Below are 20,568 nucleotides of genomic sequence, written 5' to 3'. Positions count from 1 at the left end.
ACAAATGTTCCTTTGTTTTTATTAATGCCTAATTTCTCATTCTGTCTTACCACAAAATGGCTAGCTGTTGTAAGTGGTCATAAGCAGCTATTTACAGTCATGCCTAGGCTGAACATTTTGTAAGGGCTCTTGAGTGTGAAGCATTATTTCCTTTTACAAAACAAGTTACTTTTAACTCACATGATAGCTAGTTCTACTTGTCCAGTAGGGACATCACAATTACTTAGTGGCTGAGTGGGTTAGTGTTTGTGTTCTCATCCTTATTTGGATACAGCTTCCACTTGTTGAAACACCTTTCCTTCTCTCAACATTCACTTCTGAGGGTTTTGGTCCTTTTAGGAATTTCTCTCTGAAAACCTTTTTCAACATGGTGTCTTTTTGCTCATTCCAATGGACCTTTTTAGTCTATCTTAACAAGTGTTTACGTTTCTTTGTTGGTTCTTTGAAACTGAATTCTGCTGTAGCAACTTGTTTTCTGATTCCAGAGACATTTTAATACTTGAATACTTTGTAGTTACTGTTGAGAAACAGTTTATGTAAGGAAGTTCACCTTTCTTCCGTTCTCTTTTTGTGCCAAAAAGCAATCACTTAAAATTTCTAATCTGATTAAACTGTATAAATTAAGATATTTTCTTTTTGTACCTCAGGGCTCATATGAAGATAATCATTAGCCTTTAATACTACATTTCACCCTCATCTCAAGCATGTGAGTCATTATTGGTGTCCTGATTTGGAGGCCAGGCATGTGATCCTAACTGTGTTTTAATTCTGGGCTACAGTTTTATACCTGAAGTTTTTTACAATTTATGTACTAGACTTGTCCTGTTGTTTGGTTGTTTTCTGTTCCCGTGGGAACCTGATCTTCATATGTAGTTATAATTTTTTTTTTAAAACAGGCAACTCAATTCACTTTTGTGCTTTATTCGTGTGACCTAAAATATTAAACTTGCAAAAATGTTACAAATTCAATATGAATCTGCTTGATTCTTTTCTAGTGCACTTCTCAGGTCTATAGAAAGTTTAAACCAGTTTTCAAAGACTAGCTTTCGGAGGCATTCCTTTGGATCAGTTTGTTCATATGATCTATGACTGGTTTCTCATCATGGTTAGCCATGAGCCATTCATACATTTCCCTTCTTATATCTGAAGTTACTTGAAACGCCCATGTGCAGAAATAGGTTCTGGTGCTATTACTTTGTATGCAATTTTTTAAAATATTATTTACAAGCAAAGTTTGTAGAATTGAAGAGCAGTATGTCATCTCCACCTTGAAGGATATCTGAACAAATTACTTTTGAAAAAAGTATGAAGAATATATAGCTTGTTTAGGCTTCAATAAGGCATAGAAAGATCCTATACTCTGTAAATATATATGAAAATACATATGATCTCAAGACTTGTATTTCAAACACTTATAAGCTCTTATTGTATTGAAAGTTTGTAGAGCTAGTGTTTTGGTATGTCAACATGGGTACTTGGCAATTGAATTCTTCTTTTACTAGAAATTAAAAGAGAAATGTACTCTTTTTGTTGAATATGGCCTTATAAATGAATGGTCCATCATATTCCTGTCTTTGAAGCCTTTCATGTTAGATATAGAACTCTAAAATACAATATTCTGATATTCAAATATCAGGGGTTTCTTTGTTTTTTGACTCATCCTTGGTTCCATTTTCTCTCACTTTATATCATTTGCCAGTTATAATAAACTAAAGAGCAACAGTTGTCTAGAATGAATAAGGGTAAAAATATGCTTATTTTTATACTGTAACTTTATCTTCATTGAGTCAGTATCTGCTGACTTGTGATCAGAGCAGAAACTATGTCAGGAGAAACTCAGTTTAGAAGTAGGTCTTTAATATTTCCTGCCCTTCTCTTCTGGAGAAATCTAGCAAATAGATAGACGCGTCATGGGTTATTATTCTTGCCAACATCTTGATATGTCCTAACTTTTTTTTCCTACTTGGATAATTAAATCTTACCTAAGATCATTATTCTTGCAAGATGTTTCTCTTCTACTGTAACAGCTGGCTAGGGAGTTGGTGAAGCTAAATTGCTCCCCTTGTTGGCATGGCCTCAGGTAGCTAGGAGGAATAGGGGGAAAAAAAGCCAGAGTAGCCTATTTCGAAGATTAGAAAGAAGACTATACCTCAAAATGTATGAAGGAATAACAGTTGTCCTCTTTAGAGAAGGTAAAATTACAGTAAAAATATCTTTTCCTATTGCAAAGAAAATTGAAGTAGAAAATTACGTTACCTTACTCCTGGCAATCTGGTCTTTTCCCATTGGCAAGATTGGAATTCAAACTGGCTGCAACAAACTGTGATGATGTCGATTGTTTCATAGAAAAGATGGGTTATGTTAATGGTTTGCAAAGGAAAGGATCCTCAATCAACTACTATAATCTGTGAAATTGTGGGGTTTATTTTACACTGTTATTAGCATTCTACTCAGTTCTAGAGGTTCCCAATTTTTGCTTTTATCATTGTTGCTTTTGTCTTAGCCTTGGCAGGCTTGGGCTTTTGTTAATATATGGATATTCCTAAAAATTATTTCAGTGTCTTGTGATACTTCTGCATCTTCTGGCTTGGTTTTGTTTCTTTTTTGTTTGTTTTGGTTTGTTTTTTCTCTTTCTTGTTACTGTATTCTTCTTCAGATAATTTGACAGTAATGTTCAAATATGTGTTTTGGTTTTAATGGTAAATATTTAGTCCTTTGCCTGCCATTTTGCTAACTAATTTAAAGTTCATGCTACCTTTGAAAAGAAAGAACTAAGCATGCAAGAACATCTGCATTCAAGGTAAATTGGTTACTCTTTATCCTTCCCTTTTTTATTTAAATATTTCTCTTGGTGCAAACAATTAATTGTGCAACAATATTAGCTTTTGACTGCATTTGCCTGGGAATTGTTTTGTATCATAGTAGTTCCATTTTCTGGGCCATATAAATCACGCTGTTTGAATATATGTGGCGAATATTAGTTATCCCCTGCATTACAGATCCTACATAATTACTGCAGATGTGAGTTATTTCTGATGTGCCTCTCCTGCCCCTCAACTTGAATCATTTAAATATCTCTTTTTTACTTTTGCTTTATATTTTCTGGAAAATATTGGTAGTATTAATGATAGTATATCCTAAAAGTGCGCTCTTGAACTTTGATTTACTTGAGGGGCTTTCTATGCTGAGTTGTTTGCAGCCTATCAGTTACCTTCTTTTGTGTTAATTTGCAAGCCATACCAATAACTTCTGGAAAACTTTAAGGCTTTATATTCACTATTTCATGCTCCTTACAAAAAAGAAGACTAGTACAGGTTATAGTTATTTACCTTTTGTAGCAGCTTGATAATATTATCTGTAAATCAGCAGTTATTTCACATGTTCTGTTAAGTAATTCAGAGCTGAATTTCTAGGACAGTGCCATAGTTGGTAGTAAAGTGATTTCCACCTGAATTTGTGAAGAGGAGATGCTTTTTAAGTGACAGGTCTTTTTGAAGACTTCTAATATGTTATAGTCAAGTAAATGTGTCAAATTGATTTCATTTGCCATCTCTTACTGAAGCAATTTGGTGTTCTCTGATGTTACAGTACTGCACGTCTGTGCTGGCTCGGCACGTGATGTCTGTCTGGTGCTGTTACAGCTTATGGTGCAAAAGAGGGGCTATATAAGTAGCTAAATAGAGTACTGAGTCATTCAGTACCTGAGATTATAGTTATGGTTAGTGTATTTTGGAAAAAATCTTACTTCACTGGTGTCATACAGTTCCCTGTGTATGTTGGGAAATAATTGGTAATTCCTGCATTGCCCCATATGTGTCCATGTTTTAATGAGAAGGAATTTCTTCTAAACAACAATCCAATTAACTATGAAAACTTTGTATATGTGTTTCTTGTTTCTTAACAGCACAACTTGGAGACTACAATGCTTCAGTGCATTGTTCAGGATATCTGTCAAATTACAACTTTATACCGGAGCAGAACAAAGATTTTCTTACCAAAGTAGAAACGCTACATGAGCAACACAGGTAACATGAACTTTTAGTTCTCTCTCACCTCTTGAGCTTTTAAAGAAAGAAAAGATGTCAAAAGGAAGACTCAAGTTCTTAGTACTTTCATTACAACAGCCAGTTGTATTTCATATAGCTTCTGTTAAATGAAATAGTTGGATTTAGCATAGAGGTGCTAGATTAATTATATTCAGAGTATGATGCTAATGTGCTGAAACGTTTAAATAAATTTCTAGTTATAACCTCCAGTAGATCAGTTAGCCTTATACATTGTTAAAGGCAACAATCACTATACTAGATGTTTGAGGGGTTTTCTGGGTGAAGGACATTTGATCATTTTTCAAATTCTGTAATTTTTTTTTGTCTATATATGTGGAAAAAAACTCCAATAAACACCATAACCATAAAACACCTCAATGAACTTTGTGCTATCGCTCCCTTCTCCTGAGTGTAATATGAAGGCTGTAACAGAATATTCCAGTCAGTGTGCTGCTAATTATTTTTTCTGACCCTGCTGATTTGTCTCTTGTAAGACTGCAGCTTTGGAATTAGTGGTGTTGATCAGATACTTGCAAGCTGAATGCAAATATGCCAATCTAAGAAATTGTCTGTGAGCAAATGAAATCCAAATCTCTGTAGACTTGTTTTCTCTGTTTGTATGTTAACTGCAGCAGAGCTAATTCCCCACTGTCTTAGTTTCTTTGATTTATACCCTGAAATATTTCCATTTTCATCTCTTCCTAATGTCCCTCAGCTGTTTTTTTTCTCAATACTCTTACTTTTCCCTCTATTTTCTTTACTGCTAGTGGGTGTAGTGAGTAGTTCTGAACTTCACATGTGCTCCCTCGCAGTTGAGAGCATGCATTGTCATTTATGGGGCAAAAGAAGATAACCACTGAACTCTGGACTCCAGCTGTCCTTTCTGTTGGAGGTACTAATCTGGACTGCTATCCAAACAGTTCATGTTTGGACACAATAGCTGATGCCTCTACTCCTTCTGAATTAATTTGCAGTTTCCGGTAGGCTCAGTAGTTTTTTGAGGGGGACTTTTAGACAGGAGTGAAGAAATCTGCTTGTCTTTAGGAAGTAGTCATCTTGGAGACCACTGAGGGAAGTTTCTGAAGAGTCTTGGAGTGGCTGGTTTGAGCTCATGTATTTAGTGCTGTGGTAACAGGAGATATAAAACTGGTTATGTCCTGCAGAGGAAAGATCAGAAGTCACAATTGGTCCCGACTAAGATGTGGTGGGGTCTGTTGGAAAGGCTTCTTTCTTCTCTGGGTCCTTTCAGTGAAATCAATGCTTTCATTGAGTGTCTTTGGTAGAGTGAAGCCTTGATGACTGAGAAGTTTAACTTCTGCATTGGAATTATCAGAGGTGTTGGTAATTGAAGGTCTGAATAAAAATACTGAGTAGATTGGACTGGAAAAAGTGTTTCTTTATTGTTTTAACACCTTTTTTGAAACTTGGCCCTTAAGGCAAATTTACTTCAGAGTGCAAGGAGAGGCAGACAAATTATTTTTTGTCCTGGAAGTATTTCCTGCATACTCCTTTAGAATTCGTAGGGAATACTTATGTCTGGGACATGAATTTGACTAGATCAGTGCCAAGAACATACTTGACAAGAATGGTTCTGGTGTTCACCAGAGCTGCTGGGAAGGAAAGATAGAAAGGAAGAATTTAATTTTTCACCCATTGAGAGAACATTGTTGCTTTGGAATGAGAGTTCTGCTAATCTGGAGTAAATAATATTTGCTGTAAACCATGTAGGTTATCTGTAAATTATAATAGCTTTGAAATCAGTATTCTTAGATTACAGGGTTTTAAAGCCAACTCTATAAGCATCTATTCTTTTTTCGTTCTTTAGTGTCTATCCTTTGGGAAACTTTCACACAGGAAAAGAAAAAGGCTTGAATTGCTGAAATACAGAATTGAGAAGTGATGTTATGTCTTGTGTTGTTATGTTTTGTAACTCAGTGCAAGGTTTCTGTTACCTAGGTTTTATGTTGGTTTGCAAAATCTGAGGAAGTATTCTCTGAACAAGTCCACATCACACTAATCAGTTTAGCTCAGTATGTAGCTGTTAAGAAAGCAACTATTGTCATATTGAACTGGTATATCTTCAGAAATTTTCCTTCTGTGTTCGTCCCTAAATCTATAGGGGGATTTTTCTGTATGTAATTGGTTTTAATGTGGTTTTCCTGCTGTGTTTTGCTTAGTCACATAAGCAGCCTGAGATCTTAGGATGCAAATATTGTCCAGATTGGTAAAGTTTTCATAGTGCTTGCTACATCCAGCTGTCGTTTGAATAGGATGCATTTGAAACTAAATAGAATGCTTATATTTAAGATGAGGTTCTTTAGTCTTTGGGTATCAACAACTATAAAAATTGGAAGCAAGACCAGTTTCCTCTTGCCTGTGTATCTCACTGAGTGATTATCATCTGCTTGGGGACATGAAGGTTTCATTTCACCTCTAATTGAGTAGGAGGGTGTAACAACAATAAGTGAAAAAACCTAAGTCTGTGCTGTGATATTTGCTGGCCCTTCAAGACACAAGGTCTGGTGTAGATGGAGTATGCAAGTTGAGAATTAAAATTTGCAGGCATATCCTGTTGGTGTGCAGCAGACTTTCTGAACAAAGTACTTGATGGAATTTTTTAAAATGACAGTAATGTATTCTTGCAAATATATTCAGCATCCTGTTATATAACAAAATGGCCATTTTGCATTGGTTTGCTTTTGTAATTTTCTGACACAGTTAAAGATATAAGATCTATTAAAGTTTGTCAGGTGACAGTAGTCAGTGTATGTGTAGATCTGAGAAACCACTTTAGCTCAGGATTGTGACAAACTGCTCTTTTTTTTTGTCTTTGCTCTTTTGTTGCCAATATTATGACATCCTCAAGCCACACTGACCATGGCTTTCTAGTTCAAGGTAGCTTTCAGTTTTCTGGAGCATGATGTAGTATTTCCTAGAATGGCTGTTTCACAGCATAGTATTTTGATGGCTTTGCATTTAAAAGGAGGGATATTAATTGAAAGCAATAGATGCTGGAATTCTTAACATAACTCAATGTTATGTTAGCTTTTTGCAGGCTGCACCTAAATTGCATTTGATTAATGTAATTTTATGCATGTTGTTTTGGAAGCTCACCTAGCAAAGAGTTGTTTTTACATGCACTTGGAGAAGCTTTCTTGAAGACAAGAGAGTCAAATTCTTGTATGTCTTAGCTGCAGGACAAAAAAACGTGTTTTAGGACTTAGAGATTGTAGGTTAGTTAACTTGGATGGCTTTTCCTTGGTGAGTTTCATAACTTTAACTTTTAATCTGCTCTCTCCCCTTTATTTTATTAGTACATTCATGCTTCTAATCTTTCTTCTAAATGACTTCCTTCTGAGAGACTATGAAATACAGAATATTTATAGATACAGCTTCTTACTATAAAGTAAGATTTTATAGGGGAATAGTTTCCTCATCCCTTTGAACATAACAGATAAAAAAGATTTTTCTAAAAAGAGCTAGTCCAGAATGGCTAAGGTAATAAAATTGTGTGTAATTCACTTAATTTTTTGAGAGTACTGAGCAGGGCTTTCACCAGTAGAGAATTCGTGGCACTACTTAATGAATGTGGGGTTATTTCTCAGACACTGGACTGTGGCATTCTTCTAGTTTTATGCATTTGGAATAAATATAATATAGTATCTTTTATTTTTGACTTGTCTGTGGTTCATATTTATTATTTTTCCCCTTCTTTTAGCGGCCTCAAGCAATCTGAAGCAGAATCCTGCTATATAAATATAGCACGAACACTTGAATTCTATGGAGTGGAATTGCACAGTGGTAGAGTATGTTTACATTGTAATTTTTCCCTTGGAAAGTAATTTTTTTTTTAATGTGAGTTAATAGCAGTAAAAAAAAGTAGTATTTATGTATTGACTTTATCACATTTTATTTTTAATTAGAGGTGGGTAATTTTCCAATAACTTCTGTGTAACATAGGTGCTGGAATTTCAACCAAATAACCTAGAGCTCCTCAAAAGTGTAACAATGTATTTTTAAGATAAACTCTTTAATTATTGCAATATATTTTACTTAATAATTTTTCTAAGGTTTCTGAGTGTCTTAGTATGAATGAAAGTGAATGCTCTGTTTAGTACTATTAGTTGGCAGGTGTTTTAAGAGTTTAATTTCTCTGAATTTCTAGCTCTCATTTCTTAAATGTTAAGAATATAGAGGGTTTTTGATTTCTTTTTGTTTAAATTCCTGTATTCCCTGATTCCAAGCTAAATCTGAGAAGTATTTAACAGCTTGAGAGATGACCACTAAAAATGTATTTGAAATCTTTTAGATACAGGGTGTGCATTGATAAGAAACATGTCCTAGTATTTCTCTGGCTACTGCTATTTAATTTTTTTACTACATTATTCATCTGAAGTCAATCCCCAAAATGCCTTTTTATTTGCATCCTAGTGTGCAAATTACCATTTGTGGTTCTATGCAACAGTAAATTGTTTTGGCATAAGGCTTGTAGTGTAAAAACTAAGGGAAGTGTACTACAGGTAATTGATTTCCTAGGTGAAGATGACTTCTAGTTTTAACATTTTTCCCAGTTTTGTTAATAATCCTGAAACTGAGAGTTATAATGAAAAATTCTTAAATTTCTTTAATGATAAGGAAGAAATAGAATGAGTAATTTGCTTCCTTTCAGCATGATATTTTCTTCTTGTTTTTCTTTATGCTGCCACAAAAAAGTGAGTGTTGCATTGGATTTCTAGGATTCCTAAAATACTTCTATATGAAGCCACTGTAATTACATTCATATTCATGAGATGTAGTGCTCAAAAGGTAGAGGCTTTTTTTTTAAGAATGGAGAAAAGTGGAAAGGAAAGGAAATTATCCTATTAAATCTGACTTTGTATAGGTACACTGTCTGTCCATTGGGTCATCTGTCACCTTTCTACTTTATTGAAGAAGCTCTTACATTTACACTTGAGATTTCACTGTATGCACTTAGCTTGATTGGATGTTTGCCTTTTAACTTCTATTATAGCCTAGTATTTTGATAAGCCAGCTTGAGTGCTAAGACTTCCACTATGTGTCTAGTCTCTTAATATTAATGGGATGCTGTTTCTGAAAGCTCTTCCAGTTTCCATTATCCTCCCTGAGCTGCAGGGCACTGAACTGCATGCAGGATGTCAGTAGTGGTCACACCAGTGCCAAGTAGTGAAGGTAGACTAGATTCAGACATTTTCAGCAAAATGAAATTTCACTGCATCTTGCTACTGTTTCAATTCAAAATAATAGCTTTATTGCAATTCAGTTTTTTTGAAGGATGAAATATTAGAAGTGATCTGTCTTTTCCAGAAGTTGAATTAGACATCTGTACATTTAGAAGCTGCTAGTAAGGAAATAGAAAGCAAACCAGAAAATATCATGCTACCTTTCAAACTGAGTTTCGATATCATTTGAATGTTGAACTTCATTCTTTGTCTCCCTTCCTTATCTCAAAGTGGGTAATGGAAAAAGAAAAGTACATAGAAGGATAACAATCATAAATGTTTTAAGGAAAAGCCTTCTGTAGCAGGTGAACAGCATGGAGGATGTGAATAGCCAACAATTTTTTTTACTCTTTTTTTTGCTTTGGTAATAAAAGATTTAAGGATCTTCAGTCTACCCAGAAAGAGACAGGTTTAAGTACAGGAATTTTGTCTGTAAGGCTGCAGCTGAACTGTAAGCATTACTGCTATTTTAATGGATGCCCAAGGTGAAATAGCTATCAGGAGCAGTTAGGCAGTCACTGGAGTCCATTAAACATAAAAGAAGCTTCTAAACCAGGAAATCCTCTAGCTGTAAATGACCAGAAGCTGAGAAGGGGAGTTGTTAGTAGGGGTGTAGTTGGTTGTCTCTGAAGTTTTGTACTTCCAAAACATCAGTTACAAGTCATTGTTTGGGTTGAATTCCATGAGGCAAACCTCTCAGCCGACATGGTATTGTTGGTTTTGCTCCTGGAGGCCTGTGAGAAATTTGCAGTGAAGGTTACAAGATGCTTCTTCACAGAGGCTACTCTGTCATGCCCCTGCTTTGGCAGGGATGTTTACAGTGCCTCCTGATATCCTCCCTCTACTCAGTACTGCTTTTAGATCATCCTTCCAGTTTTGTCACATCCCAGTGCCTTCAACAGGTTTATCAGGGGCTAATTAAACTGTCTCTGTGAAAGGCTTTATCTCTGTGGATTCTGATGATCTTGTTCCTCTTAGATTGTGTATGGCAGAAGAACCAGGTAACACCTGGCTTTTATACTAATGGCCCAAAGAAGCTGGTACTCTTGTACTGGTGGTTGAGAGTTTGATACTTTTGGGTAATGTTTCTTGAAGAGCAGATGTATATATAGTTTCCTTAATTTTTTTGTTTTATGATGCAAAGTTAAATATTTGACATAGGTGAACTTTCTTTTTAGCAACTTGCTAAACACGCAACTTTGATCTGAGCTCAGTTTTCATCTGCAGACACTTCTGCTTTTTTTCTGATGAAAAATCTGAACTGCTAAAATATTAAAAAATGCAATGGTGTTAGGAGACTCAGGAGAGTGAATTCAATATCCTCAAACTATATTGATATTTCTTGAATTCCTAATCTCCTTTTGACTCTGGACCACTATCCCATCTGCTCAATAATTAATCAGCTGTTAACTCATCTTTCATTTTTACTCAGAGAGTCGAAGATAGGAAATTTGTTGAATCAATATTATTTCCATATCTACAAAAATCAAGATGGTAATTGTAAATTAAATCAAATGTGAATCAGTTCTTAACTAGCTAGGTGCCTGGCATGATAATTTTTTATCTTTGCAACTTTTTTATTATTATATTCTTCATGTTACCTGGTGTTTTTTTTTATAAATATATGCATGTTATTTCTTAGTTGTTCAATTTAACAGCATAGATGTTTTGAAAGGGAGATAACTGCGCATCAGTATCATATTTCATATAAGACACCCTCTCTTTATGCTATTCCAACATCTCGGTTTTGTGTTTCTTAGTCTTAACACAAGAGAATTCATAGTAACAAGTAACATGGGAGATTAGTGGTTTGGACTGGTGAAGTGAAGGGTGAGGAATGAACTTTGTTCTGACAAAGCTTCTGGAGAAAATAGAGTAGTTTAGGCTAATTAATCCCTATCAAGTGTTTAGATAATCCTTTATTTCTGCTTAATCATGTCGATTTTCAGCCTTTACTCTTCAAGCTGTTTTTAGTTCCCAGTATTGAGTTTTAAAAGCAGGAACCTGGAATAAGTTCCAAGTGCTAATAATACAATTTTCTGCTTTAGGTTGGCCATATCATGGCAGAAAAAGCTAAATTACATGCAGTTAATCTCCTGAATACCTCAATGTTCTTCTTAAAATAAAGGGATGTCAATTCTGGATTCCTGTATTACGCTTTGCAAATTAGGTTGGACTTCACTAATTCATGTGCTTGTATTTCACTTCTATTAAACTATTCTTAAAGGATTTATTGTAGGCTTTCCACACTATTGTTAGAGCATGTACTACCTGTTCCGTTTTTACTACACCTTATTAATATAAAGAAATTGGGATTGGACATGGAGGAAAGCTATCTATTAATTGAGCCCAGAGTACCATCTAGAGGAGCAACTGTGCTACTGAAGGCTTTAAAAGAGTCTGGTATCACTGGCTGTCCTTTAAAAAAACAGTCTGAAACTGCCTTTGAGTCAAACCTGGTATTTTAAACAGTGGATTCTACTTACATGTGGATTTATGTATGCATTTAGCTCTGTTTAGAAATCTGTGTAATAACATATTAGTGTGTATTGATCATAAGAAACGGGAAGTCAAGATTTCTAACTTCTCTAACATCAGTCTGGGTTTAGGCTCAAAATGACCATCCAGCATCCTCCTCCCTGCCTTTTTGGTTTTTTTTAACTCAATGTTTGTTTATATGGGAGAATGTATTTCCTCTTGAGTATCTCAATACCTAGAAAGGATTGTAAATTTATGATTTCTTTTTCACAGTTGCATGTGTTAAGATAATGCACAGCTTTTGATTTTGTTAATAATGGATTTCATTTAGCATATCAAATATTCATGTACACGTGTATTTCTCCAACATACTCTCATATGCAAAATTGTGATCACCTCCTGTGCATTCTTTCTTGGTAAGACTTTTTAGGAAAAAGTAAGGAATTATTTCCTCTCTCTTTTTAAAATGCTTATAATCAGGGAATTTTTGTTGAGTTCCCAAAATTCTGTGACATTTACCTGACTAATCTTGGGAAGTACTTCAACTTCTTTCCTGAAATGAATAAGGCTAGACTTGCAATTTTACTCTTGATACAGACCTAAGGAATATCCAGGGTAGTAGGATGAACATTACAACTTATTTTAATGAATGAATAATATTTAGAATATGTAATAGATAACATCAAAGGAAAGACATGCATGAAAATCAATACTCAAAAATGTCACTGAATTTTTTCCTCAAGCGTTGCAATTTAAGTATAGAAAGCTTGAAAATAAACTTATTAGTAGATAAATGTAAATGACACAAACTACATCTGTGTTCTTACAGTGTTTTTATTTTTCAGGATCTCCATAATCTAGATCTTATGATTGGGATTGCATCTGGTGGAATTGCTATATATAGAAAACTCATCTGTACAAGCTTCTATCCCTGGTAAATTCCTTTATTGTGAAGAAATATGTCAGTTTTTACAATCTTACTTCCATTTGCTTTCACATTTATTCCAAAGAAACCTACAATACTTACATTTGTTCTTTACGGAAGATTGTGGTATTTCCTTGTGTTCAGATAAAAATGAAAACTTGCCTAGGCTTTTAAATCTCTAAGTCTTTTGAAGTCCTTGCACTGTGTGAAATCTTGACCAAGTTAATTTGCATACAGGTATGAGTACATGATTAGGAGGACCCTGTGGCCTTAGAGATTTGCTGCAGTTATGCCCAATAATGTCCCTGTAAGAACAAACAAAACCAGTCAGTATTGCTATTAAAGCCCAGCAGCTAATTCAGTCTGAATTAAGTACAGTCAGAACTTTTTAACGTGGCGTTCAGCAAGAAGATATTTGCTTCTTGGAGTAGAAATGTAAAATGAGTTATTTGGAGTTTCAGATTTACAGGAAGTAGGATAATATAATTTAGACTTTTTTAAATCTCATCAAATATGGATATATAACATTAACAAGGTTTGGAGTCAGCAGAGGAGAGACCTTTACATTATTCTCTGATACATAAAACATTAGAATGCATGGTAGTGCTGTAGAAAATAACCTCTGCAAAGAAATAATGTGCAGAAGAACTCTAATGTGAATGACATGAGAAGTTACATAAGCTATAATTTTTTTAAAAGTGCTTTTGGGCTTTATTAGTTATACCATACTCAAAATTACAACCTGAATTAGAAATTATACAGAGTCTGGGCATTTCCTTAAGGTTTTTGGATTGGATCAGAAAGAATTTTTTTCCAGTCTTTCTTTTTTAAAAGAAATATGAACTCGGTTTTTTGTGCTTGATAACACTATAGTTTTGTCATGTTATACATAAGTTCTTTGTTGAATTTGTAAAAATTTTTCTGAATAACTTTTTTAATAAGATAGTATAGTGTTCTTAATCATGACAGAAAAATGCATTCCAATGGGTTGTACTTGCTTTTTGGCCCTTAATTATACAAAAGAAAAAATCTCCCTAGCTGTTTTCTTTAAATACTAGAGTCATTCCATCCTTTCGTTTATGAACCCAACCAAACAGCTATTTCCTATAAAAAAGCAATAAAATCAGTTTCAATTAAAATTCTAGGGGAAATTACACTGCATAGTCTCTGGATTTTTTTTTTCCTTTGCTGTGAGTTGCATTTCAACTCCCTGGGATATACTGCAATCATCCTAGGTAAATGTATGTCAATAATAATGCTCTCATACAGCAGCACAGTGAAAACTTGTATTTTTCAATTTCTAATGCACATTAAAGCATAAAAGACTTTTATCTTTCATCTTTGTGCCTTGAGTGCTTCTCTTTCATACATCAGCCTCTCAGCTTCTTTGAACTGCTGCAGGTTTTATAAACTGCCAGCTGGAGGCATATTTTCTGTCTTCTGCCAGTCTTGTTCTGCCAACTTAGTTGACCTAAGTAAGGTGTGAATGGATAATAGTTGGTCCTGAAAACCATAGAACAATGGCATTTTAAAATCTGTGACTATATTAATTTTTTAAGGAAGGGAAAGATAGTTTATAGCACACAAGACAGGAGGAGTCTACAACTTCCTGTGCTACTTTTGTTCCTGGAGAGCACCATGGAATAAAACACAGATACTAAAACATTTTTCACAAAAGCCTATTCTCATTTACAGAAAGAAATTGAGGAAAATAAAACCCACAGGTTTTTCAGTTCAAATAATTCCCACTCTAAAATATGAGGTTTAGGCAGTAATATTTTCAGCTGACAGCTAATGTAATTGTTCCAAGCTTTCCTACACTCTCTCTCTCTCTCTCTAAAAATTTCTTTTTATCTTGAAAGCAAAAGCTACCTACACAGGGACTAACTTTTTGGTATTTTATTTCTGGCATCGTGCATGAGGTAATCATAATTCTTTGTGTGGGAATGGTGTCCATTCCCTGATCCCCACCAAAACAAGCAAACACTGAAAGCCACCAGAGCAGAGTTGCTTGAGATGTATTTGTAGTATGGATTCTCACTTTTATTTTAGACCTCAAAGCAGCATATATTTCTGTAATGCCTGAAGTGGTATTTATTTAGGCTTTTTATATAACACCATTCGTACCAAGTGGTTTTTCCTGTCAACTGTGCAGACTTCACCATTAACGAGGTAGAACTCAAGGTGGCAGCAAACACCATCAGAGCACTCCTTCCAAAATTTTAAGGAAAATACGCTGCAGTGGATGACAACAATACAACTATGCCATATGGTAGTAGTCAAAAGGGACCAAAAGTTTTCAGGAACACAGGCAGTGAGAGAGTTCTGCCTTGGCAAAAAAAGGCTTTTCAATCAAAGCAACCTACCTAAAGAGCTGACTGATCAGTCAGCGGCAGTGCAAGTCAAGATAGGTTTAAAAAATAGCTTTGGATTTAATGCAGTATTTTATACACTCTGCAGAGTTATTCTCAGGGGTGCTTAACTGTTCTGTGGTAATTTCCAAATTGATTTTGCAAGTAAAATATTAATGGCAAAAATATATGAATACTCTCTATATCAGCAGCAACTAAAGTTAGGTATAAAATGCTATTTTGTGTATGCAGTTCCACTGCCTTGAAAACTTCAGAGAAACTGCTTGAGGAATGCATAATACATTGCTAGTTAAAACATGGAAAACAACTATCTTACATAGCAAATTGGACAGAACCTTTCTTGATGAATCTTTCAGTGGCAAAGTATAGGATTTACAGGAAAAGAAACTTTATTTGCTTCAAGTCATAAGTACCAGCTGTAAGTACTAAGTGCTAGGACAGGACTGCCAGTTTAATCAGAAATTAGCAATTCTGTGGCCCACGGAGTGACAAATCTTTTTTGATGCTTGTGAATGATAGGAAGATGGGACCCAAAGGATCCATCATTCTTAATATGCTACAAGTGAGTGCTTTATAAGTAAACAATGAAATTTAATGATTTGTGAATGTTGCATAGTCACTGGACAGATTATTGGTGGGAGAGAAGGGCCACTGAGCTACCAGTTATAACAGTAACTGCATTCTATTCTAATAATTTTTGGGTATGGCATCTTCAAGAACTTGTTAAGTCTAAATCCTTTGTCACCTTAATTGCTTGGATCTTTTTGTAGATTTTTCTAGATGTGACTCTTCACTCAATTTTTAGGCGTAGCACTGCAAATGATTTTTAGTTATTGTTGAATAAAAATATCAGAGTAGCAAGTGTTCTTCATGCCTGAGCTAAATAGGTTTAGTTCTACTTTAAGAAGAATTAATGGAATTGAGAGGGGTGCTCTACTTAGGAGAGTGTCAAAATAAGGAGATTTAAAGCCCTGATTTGGCTTGAAGTGATTAAATGCTCATGCAGTGAATCATGGGGTTTGGGTTTTTGTTTTGGGGGATTTTGGGTTTTTTTGGTTTTGCTTTTTTGGTTTGGTGGGTTTTTTTTGTTTTCTCTGAGTTTTTTTTTTTTTTTTTAATTAAAAAAAAAAAGTAGGGTGTAGAGTAGAGGGATTGAGAGAGTTTTGGCACTTTGGGATGCTGGTTCCCCTTTTCTTGTTGGGTGGGAGGTTTTTTACTAAGTCTGCAAGATTATTTTTCTGTGTCCTGCATTTTTGCTGGCTCTATGTTGGGGTAAGAGCAGACCATGACAGCAACTGTGTAAGTTGAGAATAGCTCCAAAAACTTATTTGTTGAAGTTTTATCTAAGTCAAGAAATGTGGTAAGAAAGAACCAGAAGCACAAAACTTGAGTGGTACTAGTTCAAGCAGAGTAGTACTAGGAATTAAGAAAGAATTAATATATAATGAGTTGCAGCTCAGTAAATACAACTGAAAATTTATATGACTTGTCACAGAGTTCAGAATCCAGAACTTTTAGATGAGCAACACAGATCACTGTTTTTTGAGGTAGCAAGAGAAATTACTCAAGTATTTAAAGAGTTGGCCTAATAGGAGCAGTGGATATGATTTTCATTTTCCATTAATTTTCACATCATTTTCTTGTCAAGGGATAGTCTTGAAATACCTGTTTCTTTGTGGTTCTGTAATTGATGGGGAAAAGCATTTACTGAAATTGGCACACACTGTTTTCCACCTCTTGTGCAGGAGGGGGGATAGGTAATGCCATGAATATTCTTGTTAGCAACTCACAAATATGCTCTCCTGTATCCAGGAAGGATGTTGCTCTATAACTCAAGTGCATCTCCCATGAGCAATGGGGAATGAATTTTATGCCATCCCGCTTGATGAGAGTGATGCAAAAACTGTGCCAGAACTGAGAGGACTTTCTGCATAGTTCATATGTGATGATATCTAACATCCTGTGAAGCATCAGTGCACAAAAATATTATGAGACTCTTAGCAGTAAACTTACAAAACCCTTTCATGATTTTTTTTTCAGGCAAACATGACTTGATCAGACCTTAAATAGCTTTCCTTAAGCCATCAATAAGATTCCAGCTGACCACAGATCAGAGATTTCTTTGTCTGAAAAATGCAGGTTTTCAGTTACTGAAGTAGAACTATTGCAGAGAAAATTTAGGTATTTTAGACAAATCTTGTTTTGCTGTGGGAAGGTGTGTGGGTAGGTAGAAGTTTGTTTAATTTAGCAAAACTGATAAGCATATAATTAAAATGAAAATTGCTTGAGCACCAATTCCAGTTGTAATCTTTACTTTAGAGAATATGTATTCACACTGTGTATATATAAAAAGAGGTGTTCGGTTCTAAAACTACCACATAAATTACATAGCAATGTTAATGAAGTGAAAAATATATTAACACTCATTCTTACAGTTTTCATCCTTCTAAAATTATGATTTTACCTAGAGGTTTTGTTTAGTTATTAACACAAATACATGATATTTTTCACATTATTAAACCAGTTCTGCAAAGCCTCTGTGAAGTTTCCGTTGTTGTACGACCAATCTTGTCATGTCATTAGGGTCTTAAATTTTGTTCCTTTAGTCACAGTTGTCATATGACTCTGAAGTTATACAAAATTTGACACATTTAACATTTGTACAGCTTAGTGTAGAAGATGTCATCAAGTTTTTGCTGCAAGAATAGATTTGGTGGGAGACAACTGCTGTGAACTATTTAAAGATTAAACAAGGACATCTATTTGCCACTCAACACACGAGATGGCTGCATATTATTCATTGAATATTTTACAGCTATAATCTTTCAGGCTCACTGTATGCAGTATTATTTTTCATTGTTTTATGCTTCTAAACATTGTATATGTATTTCATGGCTTGTTTCTTTCTTTTAGGGTGAACATATTAAAAATTTCCTTTAAAAGGAAAAAGTTTTTTATACAACAACGGCAAAAACATGTAAGTAGTCCTCTAATTTTGTTTTGCTCAAGTGGTCACATTCAATATTTTTATATTGAATGTAACCTACAAATTGCTGATCAAAGGCTGTGTTGTGGTAACTTGTCTTTGAAACTCTGTATTGTTAACTTGGTCTTGCTATTCTGGTCTGCTCATTCCCTCTCTTTTTCCCTTTTTTTCTTTTTTTTTTTCCAACACTCAGTCCCTCCCCTTTCACTCTGTTGGACTGTATCTTTCTCATGGAGGTTTCTTCTCCCTTGGAGACTTTGGGTAAATGCCGATCTTCATCCTTTCTCCAATTATTAACTTAGCATATTTCCCTTTTCTCATCAGCATCTGCTGCTCTTGCCTTTGTTGCTTTCCCTGCCCTGTAGAGTTCCTTAATGCAGTGAATCTGCTAAACAACTGCTTATCCTGTCTAGGGGGACTATGTGAGATCCCTTCAGCTTATGGGGCTCAGAGCTCAGGAAGAAAGCAAGGTTCCTGGAGGAAAAGAGAGCTTTGCAGCTGAAAAACATGAGGTTGAAAAGGGGAATAGCACATATCCTGCTATGTGTAACATGGACGGCTTTAGGAGTTGGCAAATTCTGTGAAGATAGTTCATAAAACTAATGTAAAATTTTTCTACTGTCGTCAAGAGTTAGCTTCTGTTGGTTACTTTGTGCTCTTTGCAGAACAGTTGAAATATTAGTCTATTCAATGGAGAGGGAAATCCTGATTACTTGTTGTGCTGCAACAATATGAAAAAAATAAATTAAGGTATCTTTTTACAAAGAGCTTGGATTATTTAATAGGACAGAAAAAAAACCTCTCAGAAAGTAGTGATCAGCAGATGTATAAATATTTTAATTCAGTTGAGGACAAAACTTGAGAACATAGTAAAAGATAAGTGTTAACTTGTACCTAAACTTCATGAAGGCTCTTTCTGGTAGTAAATGAGCTCTTAAATTGACTGGTGCTGTGTTACAAGACCACCTCTTGACCCACATGGATTAGAAGGTCTGCTGAACACAGATTTCTAGGGAGGCCTTTTTTACCCAAAAGGAAAATGTTTTCTTCTTTTTTTCTTTTCTGTGTGTCTTTCTTTTCTCCCAGTTTGGTGGGTTCTTTGAAATTTGAGGCGTCTGCAAGTATGCACGTTACTCTTCAGGATTCATGTTCAAAGTTAGTACCTAGAGACAGTGTTACTGCACTAATGCTTGCACACACACAAAGCATGCACATTTTTTTATTTGCTGTAAGTTTCTAAATATATTGTTTATATGCAGACATGTCACAGTCTATTCATATATATTTCACTGCATGAAGAAATCAGTGGTTGATAAACCATTCTACTCCCTCATGAGTGTAAACACTTGCAAGTAGTAACTTCTCTTGGGTTTGAGGATTAAAAATTCACTGATAAGTAGTAATTTTAAAATCTAAATATTTCCAAATATATGAATAAGGGCAGGCTTACATACTGCAGTTTCCAAATGTGTCTGTGAGAACAAACGTAGTAACAGAACTCTCCAAAAATTATTAGTAAAATAGGGCTTGGAATGAGATGACTTTAAGGTCCCTTCCAACCCAAACCATTCTATGATTCTCTGAAAATGAGTGTGCTTACAGTGGTTTAGAATACAGAAGAATAAAGTGTCAATATAGAACAATCTGCAAACTTAATATAAAACATATGTGTTCATTACATAAAGACTGCTGTCAAAAGTAGAATTTTTCTCTCCGGAAACCTGTGTCACCTTTGAAGAGAGCAGCAATCTTAATTTTTTCAATTAAACATTTGATAAATGATGACAGTTCAAGGCTCTTGATTCTTTTAGCTTACCTGCTCTTAAGTGATCATAGTTCTTTGTTTCATAACCTATGGAGATGACAGTAATGCACACAGTGTCACGCTTAAAGAGCTACAGAACTGTAGGAGAAGTAAGCCAGCTGCATGGCCTTTTTACTCCTTCTGAGTACGTATGAAAAAGCAGACCAGGTGTGCTCCTAAATCTGTGGATGCATCCGTCCTTGTCAGCCCCCTTTGCTTGAAATTTAGGACATCAAGTGTGCAGTACTCCAGTGGTATTGCTTGGAAAACCTTGCTGGTGCAGTGCAGTAGGAGAGATGGCAGTGGAGTCCTAGGGGTTTCACCAGAAGAGTGGGATGCTTGAGGGATGTGTGAGGGCAGATGATTGCGTTGGTGTCAGTCTTTGAATTGATCAATTTTTTTGCTTGGAAATACAGAAGCAAATAGGTAAATGAATCTGAAAGTAAGGAAGATGAAAGAATGTGGGGAAAACAGAACTGATACTGTATATTCATAGGCAAGGTTTGACTTAAGATGATGAGAGTGCTTTTGCACTTCTTTTATATTTTATATGTCATATGTAGATTCTTTACAAAAATCTACAGAAAGTTCTCAAAGGCAATGAGTTTGCAATCCTCTAGGATGTGCCGTGTTTCATTGATTTATTTTCCTTATTTCTTTTACTCAATTTTTCTTTCCTTATGTGCCTTTTCTGAAAAATCAACTTGCCTTATCTCT

General features: G+C 35.0%; 1 protein-coding gene across 3 annotated transcripts in view; it reads left to right on the top strand.

Moving 5' to 3' along the window:
- Positions 1-20,568, top strand: part of PTPN3 (protein tyrosine phosphatase, non-receptor type 3) — a 165,221-nt gene that overhangs the window by 88,656 nt on the left and 55,997 nt on the right. For 2 of the 3 annotated variants that reach the window (XM_017739102.1, XM_017739103.1), the window contains exons 8-11: positions 3,905-4,025; positions 7,765-7,852; positions 12,610-12,698; positions 17,975-18,038. In XM_017739102.1, the coding sequence (XP_017594591.1) occupies positions 3,905-4,025; positions 7,765-7,852; positions 12,610-12,698; positions 17,975-18,038 (362 nt within the window). The remainder of the gene's footprint in view (positions 1-3,904; positions 4,026-7,764; positions 7,853-12,609; positions 12,699-17,974; positions 18,039-20,568) is intronic. The other variant, XM_017739104.1, reaches the window with a different exon arrangement.

Source organism: Corvus brachyrhynchos, unplaced genomic scaffold, assembly GCF_000691975.1.
Source record: "Corvus brachyrhynchos isolate BGI_N302 unplaced genomic scaffold, ASM69197v1 scaffold7, whole genome shotgun sequence".
Lineage (NCBI taxonomy): Eukaryota > Metazoa > Chordata > Aves > Passeriformes > Corvidae > Corvus > Corvus brachyrhynchos.
Note: the sequence above shows the minus strand (reverse complement) of the source record. Positions and strands in the feature narration are given on the sequence as shown.